This window comes from Myripristis murdjan, chromosome 7, assembly GCF_902150065.1.
Source record: "Myripristis murdjan chromosome 7, fMyrMur1.1, whole genome shotgun sequence".
NCBI classification, from domain to species: Eukaryota; Metazoa; Chordata; class Actinopteri; order Holocentriformes; family Holocentridae; genus Myripristis; species Myripristis murdjan.
Genome location: NC_043986.1, coordinates 22,767,317 through 22,786,539, shown reverse-complemented (window position 1 = coordinate 22,786,539; position 19,223 = coordinate 22,767,317). Strand labels below are relative to the sequence as shown.

The following is a 19,223-nucleotide window of genomic DNA, read 5'->3' as shown; positions in this document are numbered from 1 at the left end:
ATATTTTAGTTTGATATTTTAGTTGATCATTTTCTCTACTTGTGCAATGTCAGTTGTCTGACGTGTTAACCAGTGATGACCCAGAGACCAGATTTGGAAAGTGACTGTGAAAAAATATCAGCGGGCCAATGGTGACAGCATTATTGGCTGCTTCAAAAACTAAAGATATATTTGACCTAGCTGGACTAGTTTAAGGTCCTATTTTAAAAGCCTGATAGAAATCCGGTCACGAACCAGCATTTAAGCTTCTTGACAATAAACCAAACAGTCTCCTAACTCAGAAGCACTGCCTCCTCCGCCTGGGAAGTTTCCTTAACTATGTAGATGCATGTCTTGTTCTTAAAATCATGCATGGAATCTGGCCACTGCTCAGCCAGCATATTTAGTTCAAGGAAATTAACATCAAGGTCACGGACAATTGCCAAAAGTGTCAGTGCCATCCACTTCCAAAGGAACAAACTTGAACAATCTGTTTTCTCAGTATGAGTAATGTGTTACTGGAATACTTTACTGGAAACTGCCCTGACCCACTTTTAAATCCAAATTGAAAGCAAGGCTGCAAACAAACCAAACCTTTTTGTATATCCATGACTTTAGTATATTATATAGAATAATGTAATTTACCTGGGAAGATCTCTGCAAAACCACTAGGCCCATTAGACAGATAATTTTAATAATTACACATATGGTTATCTTACCAATTTTTATGTTTTTGCAAATTTACCATTTGTTTGTTTTGTTTGTTTTAGTTCATCCTGGCTCAGATTTTTTTTTTTTTTTTTTTACTAATTTGTTCATCACATTTTTTCTCTGAATATATATTTAAATCATATTAGAAGAACAATGAACATAAAATTACCCCAAAAAATAAAAGAAAAAGGATTTACCATAAAATTACTCAAACATGAATTATAAAGAGAACTAAAGTGAATATTGTTCAAAGTTTGAAATAAAATTGCTCAGGTTCATCTTTTGGACCTAAACTGAACTATTCAAGGTAAAACACAAGAGCCCCAAAATGATTATTCACCTTGGGCCCCCAGGTGTCTAGGGACGGCCCGGGATCTATATGTATATTTTTAGGCGATTAAGCCCCTCACACATGCTGGGCGACATGGTTCACACTCTCTGCTCGTGCTGCAGTAAATATAGGCCTGCAGCAGGACAACATGTGAACACTTGGAAACAGAGCAGTGAACTTCCTGCTCCCTGACCTGAAAACACCGGCTTTTATGAGCCTGTAGCCTGATGCTATAGGTTTTTTTTTTTTTATTTTATTGAAATGGTTTATTCACAACATATTTAACGTTACTGTACTGTGGAAATATATTTGTAGTATATCTTTATTTCTACTTTGCTTTGCTCAGCTAACCCGGCAAATTTCACTGTTGATAAACGTGCACTGTCCCTGTTGAACAAACAAACAGCAAACAAAAATACTACTTGCCTTAAACCTCCAAGGTGTAACAGGAACATAACTGAGTCATAACTGTGAGTCACCACAGCACTTGCACACTTGTGGCTGCAGTTGAACTTTAACCTAATTAGCAGAGGTTCATGGTTAAAACAAGTAGTCAGGTAAAATTCATCAACAACTCCCTACGATATTTTTTCCAAAAAAGTCCCAGAGTATTCATCACCATATAATAAAAAGTCACACAAACAGTACAGAGACTATCAATCAGAGTGCCGTGCCAAATGACAAAGTTCCTCGGTGACACGTGGACTCGCACACACCAGACTATATGGTTCACATTCTCTGCTCGTGCTGCAGAGTAAATATAGACCTGAACCATGTCGACACATGGACCCTTGCTAACAGATCAGTGAACCTTCTGCTCCTGTACCTGAAAAGACTGACTTATATAAACCTACAGAGTGATACTATACTTCATTCTTCCTATTCATCATCCATATCCCTGCAGGATTCATTTGTTTGGGCCTGAAGAGGCAGAGAGACACTTTGCCCCGATTCCCATTTTATCTTTGAGCTAATTGATGTACAGGTGTGACCCGAGTGACTACGCCACCATTTTCCATGCAAGGAACCAACTTAGCAATTACAATAAATCAGGGGTTCATTTCAAAAAAGACTACACCTCAAGAATCCACTTTCAAAACACCCACAGCTTCACAAAAACATGGACCGATCAAGGTCACTTTATCTCACTAATGGAAATTTGCACTGTGACTAGTTTTCTACCACCAAAACATTACCTGCTGTGTATTTCAGCACGCATTTTGAAGCACAAAACTTTTCAACAAACATCGGCTTATTTATTAATCAGATTATTCTCCGCCAGCAGATAATTAGCACATCCATTGCTTTTCTTTGAGATGAGTTTTGTATTTGTTGCTTTGCACTCAATTTATTGAATCCAACTTAAAAACACCAGCAGTTTGAAGTTTAATTTTTGGGTTGGGTTGTAAATCCTGTACCTGTCTGCAGGACTGTTCTACATTATTGTTTCAAGATGTACCATTACCACTGTTTTGTTTTGTTTTGTTTCTTCTGACTATTTGGTGCCTTTTTGGCCACACTGACTCATCTCATTTTTGAATCAATACTCACCATGTTCTGTAAACTTTGCAAAGACAAACCTGGAAATCAACAAAGGTGAAAAAAAAAAAAAAAAAAAAAAAAAAGACAGGGCGTGCAGGATGGGTGATTCCCATGTGTTGAATGTGAGTGTGCGCTGTACTGGGAACACAGGGTATTTTTAGATCCAAGTGGCCCTGGCAGTGCTTTCCCAGGAATACGGCAGCTTTGGAGGGGGGCAGCTCGCCCATAAAAAAGAGAGGTCATGTATTTACTGATTGGGCACAGGTGCTCTAAGTGTTGAAAATATAAATCCTGACTGTGGCCACTTGCTATGCATGCTTGGACCTAAATGCTACACATGCTCAAACTGTTTGACTTAGATATTTGAACAGAGAGACTGCCTTACAACTTAACTGGCCTGTATCCATCCTGTATCCTGTATCGAGCTTGGTTCGGTCTATTCTTGGATGTCAGTGTGCAGATTGCAAAATGTTCCACTTCAAAGAAAAAGTCCATTCAGTCGACCAAATTCTTTAGTAATCCCACTAAAAAGAACATCACACCACCAACTGCTGTGTGATCATGATGGTCAGAATATGTGAAGGTGCGGTGTAATAATGCAAAGTTAAAAGCATCAGAAATTTTCACCAGAGATATTGGCTCTGTGCTGGGGTTGCATGATATACATTTGATAACTTGTGCCTGCTACATGATATCTAGCGGAATCAGATAGTTGAGTCTTTGCCAGTTATATTTCTGTCAGCACAGGGAATAGCCAATAAATTGTGCATGCAGACACAGCATGTTGTATTTATGTTATAATGCAAATGCAAAGACTGCAACACGCTTGTGAATCGTGCCCCCTCCTCGTGGCATACATATTGTAAACAGACCACATCAGCGCTACATGGCATTTAGAATATGTCCTTGGAAATGACCCCTGTAAAAGTAGTTGTTGGCATTCAGTGATGGCTTTTATTTTTCTGCTGTACAGTTGATGCATGGGAAACAGCCAGGTGTCTCTCCTGGTTGTAACTGGAATCTGGGAAATTACCAGCTGATGCTCTCAGGAGTGTTTGGAGGTGTGTTTTCTGTACCAAAGGCCAGCATATCTTCATGATTTGAATAAGGAACAACACATAAATAAATGTACGTGTTGTTCCTTATGAGTTTGGGGTTTAGAAAAACTAGCCAGTTTGAGCTTATAGATGCAGCAAATATAACTTAGATTCAGCAACATGTTTTAAGGGAATAAAACAGTTGGCTTAAGCTTTATTTGATTTCTGTGACGGCCTGTTGGTTTGTTTGTCTGCCCAGGCGGCTGACCCACATTCGCGTACAGGTGAGGCATTGCATAAGCTGCATTAGCCAGCAATTTACCAGTTGCTAATCATATCAAAGCTAAACAGCTTAGGACACTTTGGCCAGTTGGCTGCATCGGCTCTGTCAGCAATGGTCACAGAAAGGGTCCCTCTGCTTGCTGTGGGAATCACACGAATAGACAGCACAGTCTAACTGTGTTCCTAAATGATGAAATACCAGTATAATGCCTAGAACTGTTTCCTTGTCATGGCAACCATTGCTATAAAAATGATTAAATTAGTGATTATTGTGGGGTATCAAAACAATACAGTCAACCAGTGCAACAGTTTTGACTGCGAGCATTTTATTTAACAGCAGAAAGCATCATGTCATAAAAAGGAAACATATGGAAAACTTTTTACACGTTTCACTTTTTTTCTTTTGGTCATATTAAAAAGACACTATATATATATGTATAAACACAGAGGACAAGCAAACTCCAGCCACTATATAAACAAGCCACCATCAGTTTCATCTCCAGTTTTGGACTATATCACAGATGGCTGGGTGCAGGTGAGGGGTGTGGGACATTGAAGGCATGGCAGGGAAAGCAGTGGCAGGCCAAAGTCTACTGGTTGGTGGGGGTCCCCGACTCGAACTTTCCTATCTCAGAGTTGTCGCTGTGTTGTCTGCTCAGAACCATCTCCCTGGCGATGCAGGTCACCTGACCATTGGTCACTGTGTAGGTTCCGTTCCTGCAACACAGAGCAGCATTAGAGCCGGCTGTTCACTCAGCAGCACAAAGGAAACCAAGGGCAACCGCATTTGATTTATGGAAGTGTGAACACGTGTGTGTGTGTGTGTGTGTGTGTGCAGAAAGAGACTCACTTTTGAGACTCGGATCCATTCTGCATGCCAGGCAGGTTCTGTTTTCCGAAGAAAAATGAAGCCCACCAGTGGCCAGAATCCTGCCGAGGAAGTCCTGCCAAGAACAAAGTGAATGTCAGACACAGGGAGATTTATGGATAAGCTCTTTCAACATAAATTCTTGTTTACTTGTGCTGTTTGTACCTGGGTGGTGTGGAATGACCTCTCCTGTGTACTCAGCACTGCCACAGGAGCTGTTGCTGGAGGTGGACCCAAGGCGCCCTAGAACAAATACATTTCATTTTAGTGGAAAACTCAAGTGTATATTATCATAGACAGTAACAGGTTTACACAGGAAAAACAAACTGACTGGATAGAAATGCAAAAACAAAACAAAACAAACAAAAAAACAAAACAAAAAAAAAAACTAAGATATAAGGCAATATCATTTGGTATTTCTGCTGTCTACTGAGATGAATAAAGCATAACTGCATATATGCCACTTTGCACTCACTTCTGTAGTAATCATGGGTGGCAATGAGGGAGCCACTTGATGGAATTGCTGCCATTTTCTCCGACCTTAGATGTAAAAACCGCTCAAAGATGGAAAATGGTAACCTTGAGGAAAGAGAGAGGAAAATAGGTGGCAGAGGTATTATGAGAACGGAAGCAAAATGACAAAAAAAGGATGCTGCTAGGATCTCACTATAGTTTCCCCTCTGACTTCTTGCTTTAGAGCTGTTTTATTTTTCTCACAATGCATGTGATTTTATGTCTCTTGTTCTACTATTTTTCCACCATGCTGTGTTATAGTGACTTAAATCCTATCATTTAATTCAGTCCTTTCTTTGTTGGCATCTTCAGTTATTGTTGTTTGTTTTATAAGATAACCTATCTCACCTGTACAAGATATCAGACTATGTAACCCTAATGTTGAGTGCACACACAAGCCTTTTTAACTCATGAAAATGCCATGTGTGAAATAAACAATTTGCTTTCTGAAATTAATATCTGAAGCTCAAACACAAATTACACAAAGCACTTGCTGTTAATATAGCCTGCACAAACACACAATGATGGGGTGTTTCCTTATTATTTTTACTTACCTGATAGTTTAGAGATGATAACAGTAGCACCGAGGCGGTTAAGGTCCGGATGGCAAGGCTCTCAGATGATAAAGTGCTAATTATTATGGCCCATTTGTGGGTAAACTATCTACTGGGACCCTTCAGGTCACTCTTCCGTGGTGTTGTCAATCCTGTTCTGTCTCAGGGAGCTCGGGCAAGTGGCTTTATATGAGCTGTGCGCGTGTTGGGGTGACACGGGGCGGGGACACAGAACGTGCTGCTGTCCTGTCCCGTCCTGGTAGGACGAAACGGGAACCCGGTGACACCAGAAGGAGGCTTTGAAGAGAGCTTATCTGAGCCAGCTGTCAGACACCAGCAGATAGATTTAGCCTGTGGATAGCCTCTCTCTACTTGTTCTTGAAGTGAGCGGGACATGTATATGTTCACCAAGGGCAGGCTGCAACCTATAGCCTCAACCACAGATAAGGGTTATTTGGGGATTTTTTTTTTTTTAAATACTCGTTTTGTGTCAAACTCTTCATAAAAATAAACCATAGGAAACCGTTGTAACCATTGTATGTATATATGTATTCTGGTGGTGTATTTTGGTGGAAAGTAAACCCACATACTCTGATCCATGGTTTTGCCTCTTATTTTTTGTATAGTAGCCTAGTAAGGTAAGACAGAGCTTTATTAATCGTGAGGTAAATTATTGTGTCAGAGATTGCTTAAATAATTACAGTAATATTAAGTAAAACAAGACAGTAGGCCTAAATAAAATGCTAACACCAGAAGCGCCCAAACTGAAAAAAAGCTAAATTTGTAAAATAAAACAATACAATACAGTACAATATAATATCAAACGCAATAAAAGGCGTGGCCCTGGGTGGCAGGTACTGGGACTCCAGGACTTTGATTTATTTTTTGTTTATTGTTTAGACCACTGAGTTGGTTAATGGCTGGCCCTTCAAACTAACTGCACTTACCAGAGAAAATATTGCACATCTTTAACACTACAATTTAAGAAACAGTCACTTTTCATTGGCATAGTTATTTTTATGTACACCACGGTAAATTAGTACGTTAGGATAAGTCAAGTACCACAGTAAAAACGCGGTGGCTAAGACTATAATTGGTAATCACTGTTACGATAAAGTATGCAGCAAGTTAACCCGGTACATGAATACCATGGTGAATTTCCATTACCGACACCAGTGTTGAGTACATGAGGCACTTCAGCTAAATGTTGGTGTGACGTCAGCTCTGGAACAGCGTGTGTGTTTACTGAACAGGGTCAGACTACAGTCATAGATTAACACCAGAGTGAGTGATTTCCGTTTAAATTGACTGCTTACCAGATTAATAATAGAACACAATAACGTTTGATCTAGTGCATTTATAAGATAAACATTAACCTCGGTCCTCACAGCTCCCTGGTGGTCTAGTGGTTAGGATTCGGCGCTCTCACCGCCGCGGCCCGGGTTCGATTCCCGGTCAGGGAACACACCTTTTGTTTGTACCGATATTTTAATATCAGCAATAAGGTATTGCAACTGGTGCTGTTCTGCTAATACTCTGAACACTGTTTGAGAAATATATTGCCTTGAAGTTTTTGTTTGTTTGTTTGTTTGTTTTAATAATAAAACTATTACAGACTAGAGGTGACTGTAGCCTGTCAAAGGAATTAAAAAGGAAGTAAATTGCTTTTGCCCTAAAAAAAATGACAGATGCCTTGCACCATACAATTTACTTTAATTGAAAAATATTGAAGTACAAAAATACATTGTATCAGTGAAATGTTTCCCCCTTACAAAAAGAGGATTAAAACAATGCTACTGCTAACATTAGTTCAGTCCTAACAAACTGCACGTATTTCAAACACTGAGGAGGTGAATTCACTTAGGCTACATTTCAAAATAAGTAAACTGTTAAATCCCACACAAACAACTTGCAGAAATATTACCATGTTAAAACACTATTTGAAAATTCACAGTTGGATGAATTTTGCATAACAAACTTCATGCTTCTTCCTGGTCGTGTTGAGACAGCCAGAGACGGCCGTGATCAAGTTCTCTGGGTCATGGAGGCAGAGGGACTTTGCAAGTTATAGGATCAAATTTCACTGTGGGCTGTTAGAAAGGAGCATTTCATGATTTGTGGCGCGCGGACCTTCTTTCAAACCCAGAGCTGCTGTCTTCATTTGATCGACTGCCAGTCACCTTCTCCTGTGGGATTTAGAAAAGATAAGAAAGGAGAGGCAATCAGCATCCTTATATTTGAAACAGAAAAATACAGAATGCACTATATGCTCATCAAACAAACTCACCTTCACATTGTCAACCATTTCCTCAAAAGACTTGAACGTAGGGGAGTGTCTACAGGGAAATGTGAAAAGTGCCCACTGACGTTAAAAGAAAAATTACACAAGAAAACTTAACTGCAAGTGCACTCAATGCATTTTCACATAATAGCAGACGACTGGACTCTGGCATTTCAAAGTGAATCACAAACAGACAGCAGTAAATAGCGAAAGCAGGAATCTCAGTGCTGTCAGAGCCGAACGTGCTTGGCATTTTACCTCATCGCAGGAACGCTTATGGTGTGGCTGTGTGTCACGATCAGGAGGCACAGCAGAAACAAACAACAGAAAGGAGGAGAGAGGGTGTCAAAGCAGAGCACAAAAAACAAGAGTATACAGAATCAGCACCAGCATGAAAAACTCATTTTACTTGTGTCTTTTAATTCACTCAAATGTTTTTTGAATTTCTTGTATTACAATAGAATTACATGATGATCTAACAACTATCATGACAATTTAATGCTTTTTTTCAATCTGTGTTTCAAATTCAGTGACTACAAGCAGTAACTTAGTGGTTGGTCAGAACAGTGTTCTCACTAGATCACATTAACCACTCAGTATTTATTGTTATCCTAAAGAGACTAATTGGTGTTATCGCTTCAGCCTTACCGTGGTGGGCTTGGGAGAGGCAAAGCCCTGGTGAGAACGCAGCGGGAAGATAAAGACACACAGATAACGTCACACAGGTTTCTGTTTCCAGTTGAGCTGACAACAACAGACTAATCAGTTCGTTCAGATGTACTGCTGTGATTGGATTAGGACTGCTGTTTACTGGCTAAACAAGACCATAAGACAGAAAACTCGCAGAGGATGACCTGTGATGAAGGGTCACACTATTATGTGCTGAGGGCTGACATGTGACAGGGCACCTACAACTTCACTTAGTGCCTCTAATACACATGAAACTTACTTGGCCACCTCAATTTATTTGTCTTATTTACATCACTGCTCAAATAAAATCAAAATATGGCTTTTTCCTCTTCAATGTACATGGTGACAGACTTTTTTTCTATTTATATCTTAAGTTTGTTGTCAAGTACAATGTAGTTTATAATGTAAAACAATTACTTTACACATCAGCGCACTGGGGTTTTCCCTCTCCCTACACTGTATATCACTTTGTTATCTTTGCCTTTTTTTCTACGTATGTATTTTTTAACTGTGGAAAAAATAAACCTAAACCTAAATCTAAATCTATAAGTAACAGCTGGAATCACAGGGCAAATAAAATACACCTCATAGCAAGCACCAAGTCTCTTGACTCTGACTGGTTTCCAAGAACGATACATGAGCGAATGTCAAGGAAATAATAATTTAAAAAAATCTTAATCATTCTCTTCTCAAATTTTAGCTCAACTTTTACAAACATTATTTTTTTTAAAAATCATTTTTTTTCACAATTTTAGGGCTATTTCAAGTAATTTCTTGGCTTGGAAAAGACATTTTCTCTTCCAGGATTTCCATGACCACAGAAACCCTGATGTTTTCAGAGGCCGTGAATAGAACAACCACCCTAATTATCATTTCAAAGCATCTTTTGTCCCTCGCCTGTCCAGCTCTGGTGCCTCTCTTAGCCTGTGCATCTGGCTGCGTGAGTTAACCAAAGAGAGAATTTTCTAAATATTCTAGGCAGGGAGCTTCATGGGAGCTTATTAACCGTGCTCTGCTTCCACTCCACATAGTGGTATTTGCTGTTCTTTGCTCAGTCTGCAAAAGGAAAATTATTTATCAAACCACAGGAAGTAGCACTATGTAGTACTAAGTAAGCAGCCAGTAACTAAAAAACTGGGACATTATGAACCATTTCCTTCTGTTTTTTTTTTTTTTTTTTTTTTTTTTTAAAGTCACTTCATAAGCTGTTGGCTGATTGTGAGGGTACCTCATGTCTGCCAGCCGCCTGGTGATGGCCACACCCATTGAGGACAGCGCAGCAGAGGTCACCTGTCCTGCATGAGAGAGCGTGTCCTGGGTCCTCTTGTACCTTCAACCAGACATGGAGACAACACAGAGGAAGATACAGAGCAAAGAAACAAAACCACATCAGATTATTACTATTGTTGTAAAAAAAAATTTAATTAAGAAGGGATGTTAAATGTCACTGGACCTGACATACTCTGAATGAAAGTCACTAAGTTCCTGGATTTGTCCTTGCCAGCAGGACAAATACGAACAACACAAAAGTACGAGATAGTGTTTTTTCCCCTTTCTTCCTGTAAGACTTCTGCGAAAAACATTTGTATTTGTTATCAGTGAAAATGTTTATAAATATTTTTAAAACTTTATATCACAGTTGTTTCCTGCCTGGATGTGCGCAGGGTGTTTGTTTGGGGGACGTTTGCTCTGACTGGCTCGCCACCCAAGATTTCCACCCAGTTCTCTAGCCATGATTGATGGATTTTATTTGAGTCGAGTGTCTATGTAGACACCGGAGCAAAAACGAAATGCCTGGTGATAAATAAGTGACTTTCCAGGTTACCAGCTGTGGCAAAATGGCAATGACTGCACATTTGAGTTTTTCAGTTACCTCTTTACATGCCAGAGCACTAAAATATACCAAAAACAAAAATCACACACCCACACACCCACATATCAGTAGCTATTATTCATCTGGTAACACAAGATCTCATGGCCTCTCTGTTTTCAAAAACACAGCGGGCTCGCTCTGCGGCTGCTCCTTGTGCTAAGTCAGGCTATTAGGCTATTAACAGGACCCTGATCCTATTTGACCTGGAAAATCCCATCACTTGTTCCTTTGCAGCCTCCCTCCTTACATGTGAGCGTAGCCTCAGCTTCATTTAACACCATACACAATGTTTTCAGGATGTCATGTGAACATGGCGGCCAACACTCACGCATTGGAGTTGCTGATGTCCTCCAAAGTTGCAGAAGCTGTGAGATATCTGGGGGAAACAAAGGAGAGAAAAGACACACAGATTATCCCTCCAACTTAAGAGGGAGACTGCAGTGAGTGTGCCTTTCATGGTTATGTAACTGTGTCCCACTGAAGAGACATGTGGCTGTCAGGGGAAAGGCAGGGGACGTTGAACCGAGACTGCCCTGTGAGACTGACAACGTGCCAGGAGGGTTTCCCTTCAACATCATCAGATTAGGAGGACTTTACTGCAGCATTTATTGTTGCATAGGCCACGTCTGCTTGTCTAAACCAGTGATGTTTATGCAGATGCACTTACGGAGCTGAGGTTTGGACTTCTTGCCAGCCTTTGGCCAGGTTCTGCTTGATGTTACTGAGCGGGCTCAACCCCAGCTGTCTCTTTATGTCCATGGCATACTTCTCTTTGGCCAAAAGCACCTGACGCAAAGTCTGAATTTCATCCTCCACCTGCACAACAAAACATGACACTTACCTCACTCACTTGCAGGGCAAAGCTCTCCAGACTCTGACACCAATATTCTTATTATAACATGAACATCCTTGGAAAGTGACAGCACCTTAGTGAGCTCAATCCTTAGATCCTCCAGATCCTCCTCTGTCAGATCTGAGTGGGGGCCTCCGTTTCTTGTCGCTCCTGTAGAGAAGTTCATGGATGAGGTCCCACCAAAACCTTTCAGAGATGCAAACAAACAACAAAACATATCAACTTTTTAAACAACAACAACAACAACAACAACAACAGACTGGCTGGTTGTGCGAGTTTAACCAGTCAAACAAATAACGCAAAAAGTATTTGAGGTGGAATTTTATTGAATTCAGAAATACTTATAGCTTAGCCTATTGTTGACAGTATTGTGAGAAGTGCTTTACCCCAGAAGTTATTATATTTTGTTGGAATAACAAAATAAAAGCCCTTGTTGTGGCGCTGTCCGCAGTGCTGAACCGGCTAGCTGGCTAACGCTAGCTACCTGTTGCACACCGAGCTAACGCTAACCACAGTTTCACTAAATACACACACACATTTCGTCCTGGTGAGTTATTTGCAACAGGTTTTAGCTGTCATATCGTTTACATGAGCAGCGGTGGTCGTAGAGATAATGGACTTACCTTGCCGGTTCATTCTCGCCACTTTCAGCCCGCAGTGTTTTCACAAGGTGGCGGTTAAACTGGTGGCCTGAGTCTCCATACAGACCCAGAGCTGTGTGAATGACAGACACACACACACACACACACACACACACACACACACACACACACACACACACACACACACACACACACACACACACACACACACACACACACACACACACACACACACACACACACACACTACGCTCAGGATCACACAGATTATCTGTGACGACTGGACTTCACACACACACACACACACACACAGACCATGATGACACCAAAAACACCAAAACACACTTTCCTTAAAAACCTTCCTTAAAAACCTACTCAAAACCTGCACTATAATATTTCTATAATAGGTCTTATATGTAGAAAAGACCAAGGCCAATGCTCCTTTTCATGGGTAGTCAAACCATTCAGCTGGAAATCAATTTCACAATCGCAATTAATATGCATAGTGTGGCATTCTGATGCAGCTACAGATTAGGACTGGGAAAGGACTGACCCCAGTGCAACAAAAATATGTAAATAACTTTTCCAAAGCCTTTTCCAAAGTTATTAAGTCTGCATAGTCTGGAGTTATTAAGAATTTCACAGTTTGGGATCAATAAAATCTATCTATCTATCTATCTATCTATCTATCTATCTATCTATTATTTCAGTACAGCTTTAGCCTCGTCAACCCCTCAGACCTATTCTCCACAACTGAGGAACAAAAAATGATGATGATGATGATGATGATGATGATGATGATGAGAGTAATGATGATTATAATTGTGCATGATCAGATTAATTGAAAATGCATACCAGGACAGACTGGTACAAGAAGTGACACCAAACTCCTTTACAAAGTTTCTTTATTGTGTATTATTTGAGGCTGGGGAAGATAAACCTCCATGCTGCACAGTGAAATGTGAGATTTGTCTCCACCTGCTGTCGGAATGTGCCACTGCACTGCAGGGAACAGGCAAATGTCACACTCACAAAAAGTTAAAGGCTGCCAACTCTGCTGAAAACAACCAGCCACATTGCCAGACATTAAGATAAATAATACATGATATGCTCCATCAGTAGTTTTTATGGTCAGGTTTCAATATTAAGAGACGTATATAACCATCTGTTTAAATAATGTCTGTTCTGTTAATTGTGCTACGTATATAATGATAATATTTACCTCTCCAGGGTTAAAAAGAATATCTGAAAGGTCCAGTGTGATTTTTGTGATAACTAAATTATTCAGAAAAAATACCAAATTCTAACTCATACAAGACAATATTTTTATGCTTGTCTAATGATAGATAATATGACCATGAGTGCTTTTAACATCCTTCAGTCGCAAGCCCACTTTGTGAGAGCTGTAAGTTTGGATACACAATTTTTCTCTATGTACGAAACTTTAACACCCATCCATAAAATAAATTTAGATTGAGTATGTGCTCAAGCATGTCACTGTATATTCATTTTCACATGCTGTTTTCCTGTCTAACAACTTCATGATGTAGCATGAATGAAATTAACCCCATAATAGTGACATACATATAAAGCAAAGGACACATAGCTATAAGATGATGCTGATGATGTAAGTGTTTCAAATTTATTTTGCTCCAACTAACGAAAATGAGAGTATTATAGTAACGCCCAGGTAATTATTATGCCCTGCCTCGTATCTTGAAGATCATGCAGCATGCACTGAAGCATGAAACAGTTGCCCAAGGACACAAGCCAAAATGTTCAGGAACATTTATTCAACAACAGCAAATCAGATCAATGATCCATTTGTTTTCTTTCAGACACACAATTACCATGCTACAACATAAACGTCAAGATTTATACTTTATATAGGGCCAAGTGTATGTACAAGCGACCTTAACCATTAAATAATTCCTTGCTAAATTTAATGGTTACATTACAACACCATACCATTTAAAATCATAGCCAATCATCATTTGAAACATGACAAATATGAAATAAATAAAATTCCAAAAATGCATAATATAACCATTTCACTATAGTTACACTATATACTATGTTGTCTCAAGACATTTTTATGGAGTCATTTCCTGATCATTGATCCATTATAGTTTTTTCTGAACACACATTGCATTCAACTTAGAACATTTACAGTAGCATTTTCCAGTATCTCAATGAAAAAGCCATGACAGGTACATCTATGTTTCATCAAGGGTTACAGGAAACATCGTAAAAGGGCCACAGAGGTCAACACCCATACCATTAATAGCTGTGGGTGGGCAATAGGAGCTCACCGATTGTAAACCATTTAAACACATTATTAGCAGTTATGAAACTGACAAAGTGGCAAAGATGACCATGGATTATGGCAATTAGCAAATGTGTGGCAATATATGCATATTCAGTGTTATGAAAAATCTAGAGTCATTTTATTCAGAGCTGCCTGTAGCGCTCGCTCACCGATGATATGCCTCGTGAGCTTCTGCCTCTAAACAGATTCTTCAAATTTAACAATGACAAACAATCACAGCATTGGACAAAAAGTCAAAAGTCATCAGACTTCAGTTAAAAACACAAGGAACAAAACAAGATGATGATAATATAATTCACCGCCCAGAACAATCCCTTATGGTTGCTCCACGGGCAGCGTTCACTCCCAAAGTAACGATGGAGAGTGTAACATGTTTTTCCCACATCACATTAACTACTGAATATACTGAAGACAGCTGAGAATTAAAAAACATGTCACCCTCTGAACCAGAGCAGCCAGTGATAGAGATCTGCTGTTCCTATCTAGCTGGGCTTTGGTCCTCGGCTTCAGCAAGAGTGCCTCACAAATTAAGAGAAAGTACTAGTACAACAGCGCAAGATCAATTCCTACATAAACAAACAAACAAAAAAAAAGTAAAAATAAGAGACACAATGAATGTCCTTCAGTCTACACTGAGTTGTCATGTCTCTGAATTGAATTAGTTTTGCCATTTGATGTAAACTTAAGATACTGCAGTGTCTATTTTCAATATTCCTTCAGTTGCTTTATCAACAGAGGAACTCAACAATGAAATCTCTGTCTTTGATGACAAAACGCATCATTTCAATGTCAGTAATGAATGCAACAGATTTGAGATCATCTTTATAAGCTTATTATGCTTTAGGTTTGTGATTCCAATGTGAGAGTTCACAAGGATTGGATCATACTGCTGGTATGGACAAAAAAAAAAATCACAAAATGAAAGAATTTTGTGCATGTTTCAGTGAAAATCAAAGAGCAATAGAATTTCTTTAAAAAAAAAAAAAAAACAAGTCTTGAAGTGCCAACTCATGCACCTGTGATAAAACAGCCCACATTAGATGAGTAACCCAAGCAATTTTAAACCACCAATAACGAAAAAAAAAAAAGCTTGAAACTAGTTGTCATGATTACTTGTTCAGTAGCGCAGGAAAGATAAGCAGCATATTTCCTGCAAGTATGGACTGAAGTAAAGCTGAGATAGAGGAAGGACGAGTCAAACGCTAATTAAAACTCTGACAAAACTATTATATCATCGGCCGTTTAAGATAAAATGTCTGCAAATGAAGCTCTGAGTCTTAACAACTTCATGATTTACAATCGTCATACTCGGGGGAGCACAGTCAAGACAAACAGCACCAAAGGCAGTGGCTCTGATGATGACACGAGTGAAGGAAGTGGCATTTTGAACTAATGCCGGGATCGATAGCAAATCAAAAAGTGAAAATTTCTAACAGCATGTGACAACTCCGCTCTGAAGGTGACATGATGGCACAAACCACCACAGACAGCATAAACACGTCTCTCCATCCAGCACCTCCCTGAGCCAGGCCCCTCTTACTCACTTAGCATACAACATCAAGTAAACTTTACCCCCCAAAGTGAACTACACTCATATGAACATATTGCACATACATATGCACCAACATCATGAATTTATCAAATGAAAAAATGTCACAAAATATAAAACAAAATTGGAGACAATGTTTTTTTTTTGTTTGTTTTAAACAGTGCATGCTACACCATGATGTGAAACAAGGGAAAGGAAAAGTGGGGGGTACGCAAATTGTGTGGTTAAAGGCCAAGAAATACAAAAGAAGAAACGAAAGGGAAACAATATTTTTCTTTCTCTTTTCTTCTTGTATTGGGGGGAGGGAGGGAGGAGTAGCGAACCAATCAAGGGTTAGGGTATAAGGGATGTGTCTTCATTAGTTCCGTTTGTGGGCCATGCTCACTTGTCCCTCTCTTCTACGTGGCTCTCTCTTTCGGAAGTGGAAACATGGTTTGCCCCTCTTTTCATCTCATTAAGGTGGAGCAGGGAAGCAGGCAGGACCGCAGGCCGGGACAGGAGGAAACGGGGGCAGGGGGGGTTAGTTGAAGCCGGTGTCAGTGTGGTAAGTGGAATGGTGACCGTCTGATGTTAACTGGGTTGTCTCTGTCGCCGATGGTTGCAGCACAATGGGCTCACCGCCAGCCTCTGTTCAACAAACAAGAACAATTTGGTGTTTGCAATGAAATTTCATCCATCAACAAAAACAATTACAAACCGGGAGCGGAAATAAAGGACAAAAAAGGCTCATTCAGTCTCACCTCTCTCATCAGACTGCAGCTGGGCCTCCAGGTCCTCAGGGGACACGTAAAAATCTTGTTCCTGGCCCTCCGGAGGCCGAGGTTTACACTTTCCGCAGCAGCAGTTACAACAGCAACACAGGCAACAGCAGAAGTAGCAGCCAGTGGCCAGGCCGCAGAATACAAACAGCGCCTGCAGTGGCATGGAGGAGACACACACAGATGGAGAGATGAGGAGCATGTGAGTGAAAGGTGAGAAGAAGAGCATCATCATGGGCCAAACATGGCTACAGCAAAGAAAACCTGATCCAGACCTTCTCCCGGTCTTACCTTTGCCCACCAGCTCGACAGGACGAAGTACGTGTTGACATTCTCCTCTCCAAACTGCTCAGCCACATACAGTCCCAGAGAGCCGTATTTGTCATAAATGTTACGCTTCGTGGGGTCATTCAGGATTGCATGGGCGTTGTTTATCTCCTTGAACTTTTCTGCCGCTTCTGGATTGTCGGGATTCTTGTCAGGGTGGAACTTTAACGCCAATTTCCTGCGGGAGACGGCACAAGCACGACAGTCAGACATGAATAATCACAGTGTGCCATTACCTCGCAGTGGCAGCCGTGGGAGTCGGGCTGTGATGCAGCGAGACGCCTCACCTGTAAGATCTCTTAATATCATCAGGTGTGGCCACCTTGTCCACTCCCAACACATGGTAGAGAGACTCCCCAGCGGTGGACAGAGAGCGCTGCCTCTGCTGCTCAGCCATAATGCCTCACGTCCACAGTCTGAGCACACAGAAACACAAGGAAACACAAATATATCAAAGTGTGTGACAGGCCTGACTATGAACCACAGCCGGTCAAATGCTGAATGCTTCCAAAGACACAGCTCTCTATGTGGAAATAACCAAGATTATGGGATGGGGACAAGAAGACAAGCAGCATTCAAGGAAAATGCTTGACTCATTAAATTTCCCCACACTGGATTTCACTCCTCAGTTTTATTGCACATGAATGCAAATCGTGTGCAGCTATATTCTCTATATGATTGTGAATGCTGGCTGAAATGTCGCCAGGATCCCTGGGTGTCTGCTGCTGCAAGAGAATCATTAAGTGACATCCTTAAAGCCAGTCATCCTGGAAGAGAGCAAGATTTATCGTAATGACGCACTGATAAACTGGTAAAAAGGTAAAGCCATTTCCAAGAATACTACTGCTTCCAGAGGGATGACATCTTGGCATAGATGAATTACCAATACAGGCTGCCAATATGGAATCTCTATGAATTTCCACTGTTTTCAGCATCACCCTCCTCTGTCCTGACAAGGGTTTCAAATATCCACCGGCTGCAAATCGCAAGTCCGTGTAAATTGTCTATATGAGGGATTAGACTCTGGGAATACGATGCTGGGAGCCTAATCTCTGTGCAAGCATCATCAGCAGCACTGCTATAGCGCACAGCATCCATGTTGGTTTGCTTCCCGGCCTGCTCTTGATGCAAGACAGGACTGAATCGTCAGCAGTAAAAATTTCAAGGGCAAGGGGCAATATCTCGAGGTAAAAAATGATCGAAATGCACGAGAAGGCTCACCTTTCAGTCGGCTCTGATCCGCTGCAAAAATAAATGCTCCGCCGGGTTATAATTTCAGAGAATGTGCTGTGACTATGGCCGCATCTCGCACGTACCCAGCCCCTCTCTGTTAGGCTCCCAGCGTACAACCATGGACAGCTGCAGCAGAGCGCTGGCTCCGCCCCCCCGGCCGACCACCACCCGACGTGCGCGCACTCAATCAGACCGGGACGACCGGGAGAAGATGCGAAGTCTTGCAGTCCGTGCACCGCAAAGGCCAAAATCAACGGGATCAGTGCTGTTTGCAATGAGTCTAATACAGAAACCCAGTTTAACACCATCACACAATATCAGCTTAATGGTGGGCTGTCACATGGATGTTGTGGACCAAATCATACATGAATCCGTACTAGTACTATTTTCTTTTTATTAAGATAAGGCTATGCTTTATTTAGCTTTGAGTATCGATAACAGCTGCAAGACTGCCAATACCTGGTGATCTGAGCCCTACAGATGAAGGCCTCCCATCAAAGCAGGAACAGTCAAGAAGAGGGGGCAAAGACTGGCAAGATGATGCTTTAAAAAAAAAAAAAAAAAAAAAAAGAGATAAATCAGGAATGGGGGCCCAGTATTGCATGTGGTCAGACAGGGGAATTAAGGGGTTTTAACCAAGGAAGTTTTGATTCTAATGTGAGTCTGAATCCTGCATGTTGAGTTGTGTTTTGTGTTTACACAGCAGGCAGTGGCCTATATGGACAAATGTAAAAGAAAATATCACTCTAAACCCAAAACATCACTTATTAGAATAAACACTTGCACCATGATATTTAAAACTATTTTATCTGTTTGTCATGCAGACTGTTACTGCGATGGTCAAGACAGGCCAGAGATTACTACACTGCACAAACTATCAAGAGACCAGTCATGTCTACTTTTTGGGAACA

At 40.7% G+C, this 19,223-nt stretch overlaps 3 protein-coding genes and 1 non-coding gene across 5 annotated transcripts; 1 reads left to right on the top strand and 3 right to left on the bottom strand.

Annotated features, from left to right (window-relative positions):
- Nucleotides 1-4,186: 4,186 nt before the first annotated feature.
- LOC115362601 (pancreatic progenitor cell differentiation and proliferation factor B-like) lies at nt 4,187-6,003 on the bottom strand. The gene is made up of 5 exons (XM_030056579.1): nt 5,818-6,003; nt 5,226-5,329; nt 4,916-4,993; nt 4,733-4,826; nt 4,187-4,599 (listed from the first exon to the last, which is right to left on the bottom strand). The coding sequence occupies exons 2-5, from the start codon at nt 5,278-5,280 to the stop codon at nt 4,473-4,475; spliced, it is 354 nt and encodes a 117-aa protein (XP_029912439.1). The 5' UTR covers nt 5,281-5,329; nt 5,818-6,003; the 3' UTR covers nt 4,187-4,472.
- Nucleotides 6,004-7,208: 1,205 nt separating this feature from the next.
- Nucleotides 7,209-7,280, top strand: trnae-cuc (transfer RNA glutamic acid (anticodon CUC)). Its single transcript has one exon. It is a non-coding gene; the product is annotated as a tRNA-Glu (tRNA).
- A 232-nt stretch (nt 7,281-7,512) lies between these two features.
- Nucleotides 7,513-12,252, bottom strand: LOC115362449 (tumor protein D54-like). 2 transcript variants are annotated; one of them, XM_030056375.1, is made up of 9 exons: nt 12,138-12,252; nt 11,588-11,700; nt 11,329-11,477; nt 10,990-11,037; nt 10,017-10,118; nt 8,747-8,773; nt 8,357-8,383; nt 8,105-8,179; nt 7,513-8,003 (listed from the first exon to the last, which is right to left on the bottom strand). In XM_030056375.1, the coding sequence occupies exons 1-8, from the start codon at nt 12,148-12,150 to the stop codon at nt 8,107-8,109; spliced, it is 552 nt and encodes a 183-aa protein (XP_029912235.1). In that variant the 5' UTR covers nt 12,151-12,252; the 3' UTR covers nt 7,513-8,003; nt 8,105-8,106. The 2 variants fall into 2 exon arrangements, with proteins under 2 accessions (XP_029912235.1, XP_029912234.1); XM_030056374.1 differs by having other exon boundaries at nt 8,105-8,153.
- A 1,635-nt stretch (nt 12,253-13,887) lies between these two features.
- Nucleotides 13,888-18,436, bottom strand: dnajc5aa (DnaJ (Hsp40) homolog, subfamily C, member 5aa). Its single transcript, XM_030056533.1, has 5 exons — nt 18,301-18,436; nt 17,367-17,495; nt 17,044-17,257; nt 16,735-16,906; nt 13,888-16,621 (listed from the first exon to the last, which is right to left on the bottom strand). The coding sequence occupies exons 2-5, from the start codon at nt 17,474-17,476 to the stop codon at nt 16,515-16,517; spliced, it is 603 nt and encodes a 200-aa protein (XP_029912393.1). The 5' UTR covers nt 17,477-17,495; nt 18,301-18,436; the 3' UTR covers nt 13,888-16,514.
- Between the last annotated feature and the right edge of the window lie 787 nt (nt 18,437-19,223).

Bases quoted from the DNA above. Each gene is read 5' to 3' on its own strand.
- LOC115362601 (XM_030056579.1), bottom strand. From the start codon at position 5,280: ATGGCAGCAATTCCATCAAGTGGCTCCCTCATTGCCACCCATGATTAC. The intron at 4,994-5,225 runs GTGAGTGCAAAG...TATTTGTTCTAG, and splicing joins CACCCATGATTACTACAGAA to GGCGCCTTGGGTCCACCTCC. The intron at 4,600-4,732 runs GTGAGTCTCTTT...TCTGTGTTGCAG, and splicing joins AATGGATCCGAGTCTCAAAA to GAACGGAACCTACACAGTGA.
- LOC115362449 (XM_030056374.1), bottom strand. The intron at 11,478-11,587 runs GTGCTGTCACTT...TTTGTTGTGCAG, and splicing joins TAAGGATTGAGCTCACTAAG to GTGGAGGATGAAATTCAGAC. The intron at 8,154-8,356 runs GTAAAATGCCAA...ATTTCCCTGTAG, and splicing joins ATAAGCGTTCCTGCGATGAG to ACACTCCCCTACGTTCAAGT.
- dnajc5aa (XM_030056533.1), bottom strand. From the start codon at position 17,476: ATGGCTGAGCAGCAGAGGCAGCGCTCTCTGTCCACCGCTGGGGAGTCT. The intron at 16,907-17,043 runs GTAAGACCGGGA...ATGCCACTGCAG, and splicing joins TGTCGAGCTGGTGGGCAAAG to GCGCTGTTTGTATTCTGCGG. The intron at 16,622-16,734 runs GTGAGACTGAAT...TTTGTTGAACAG, and splicing joins GCTGCAGTCTGATGAGAGAG to AGGCTGGCGGTGAGCCCATT.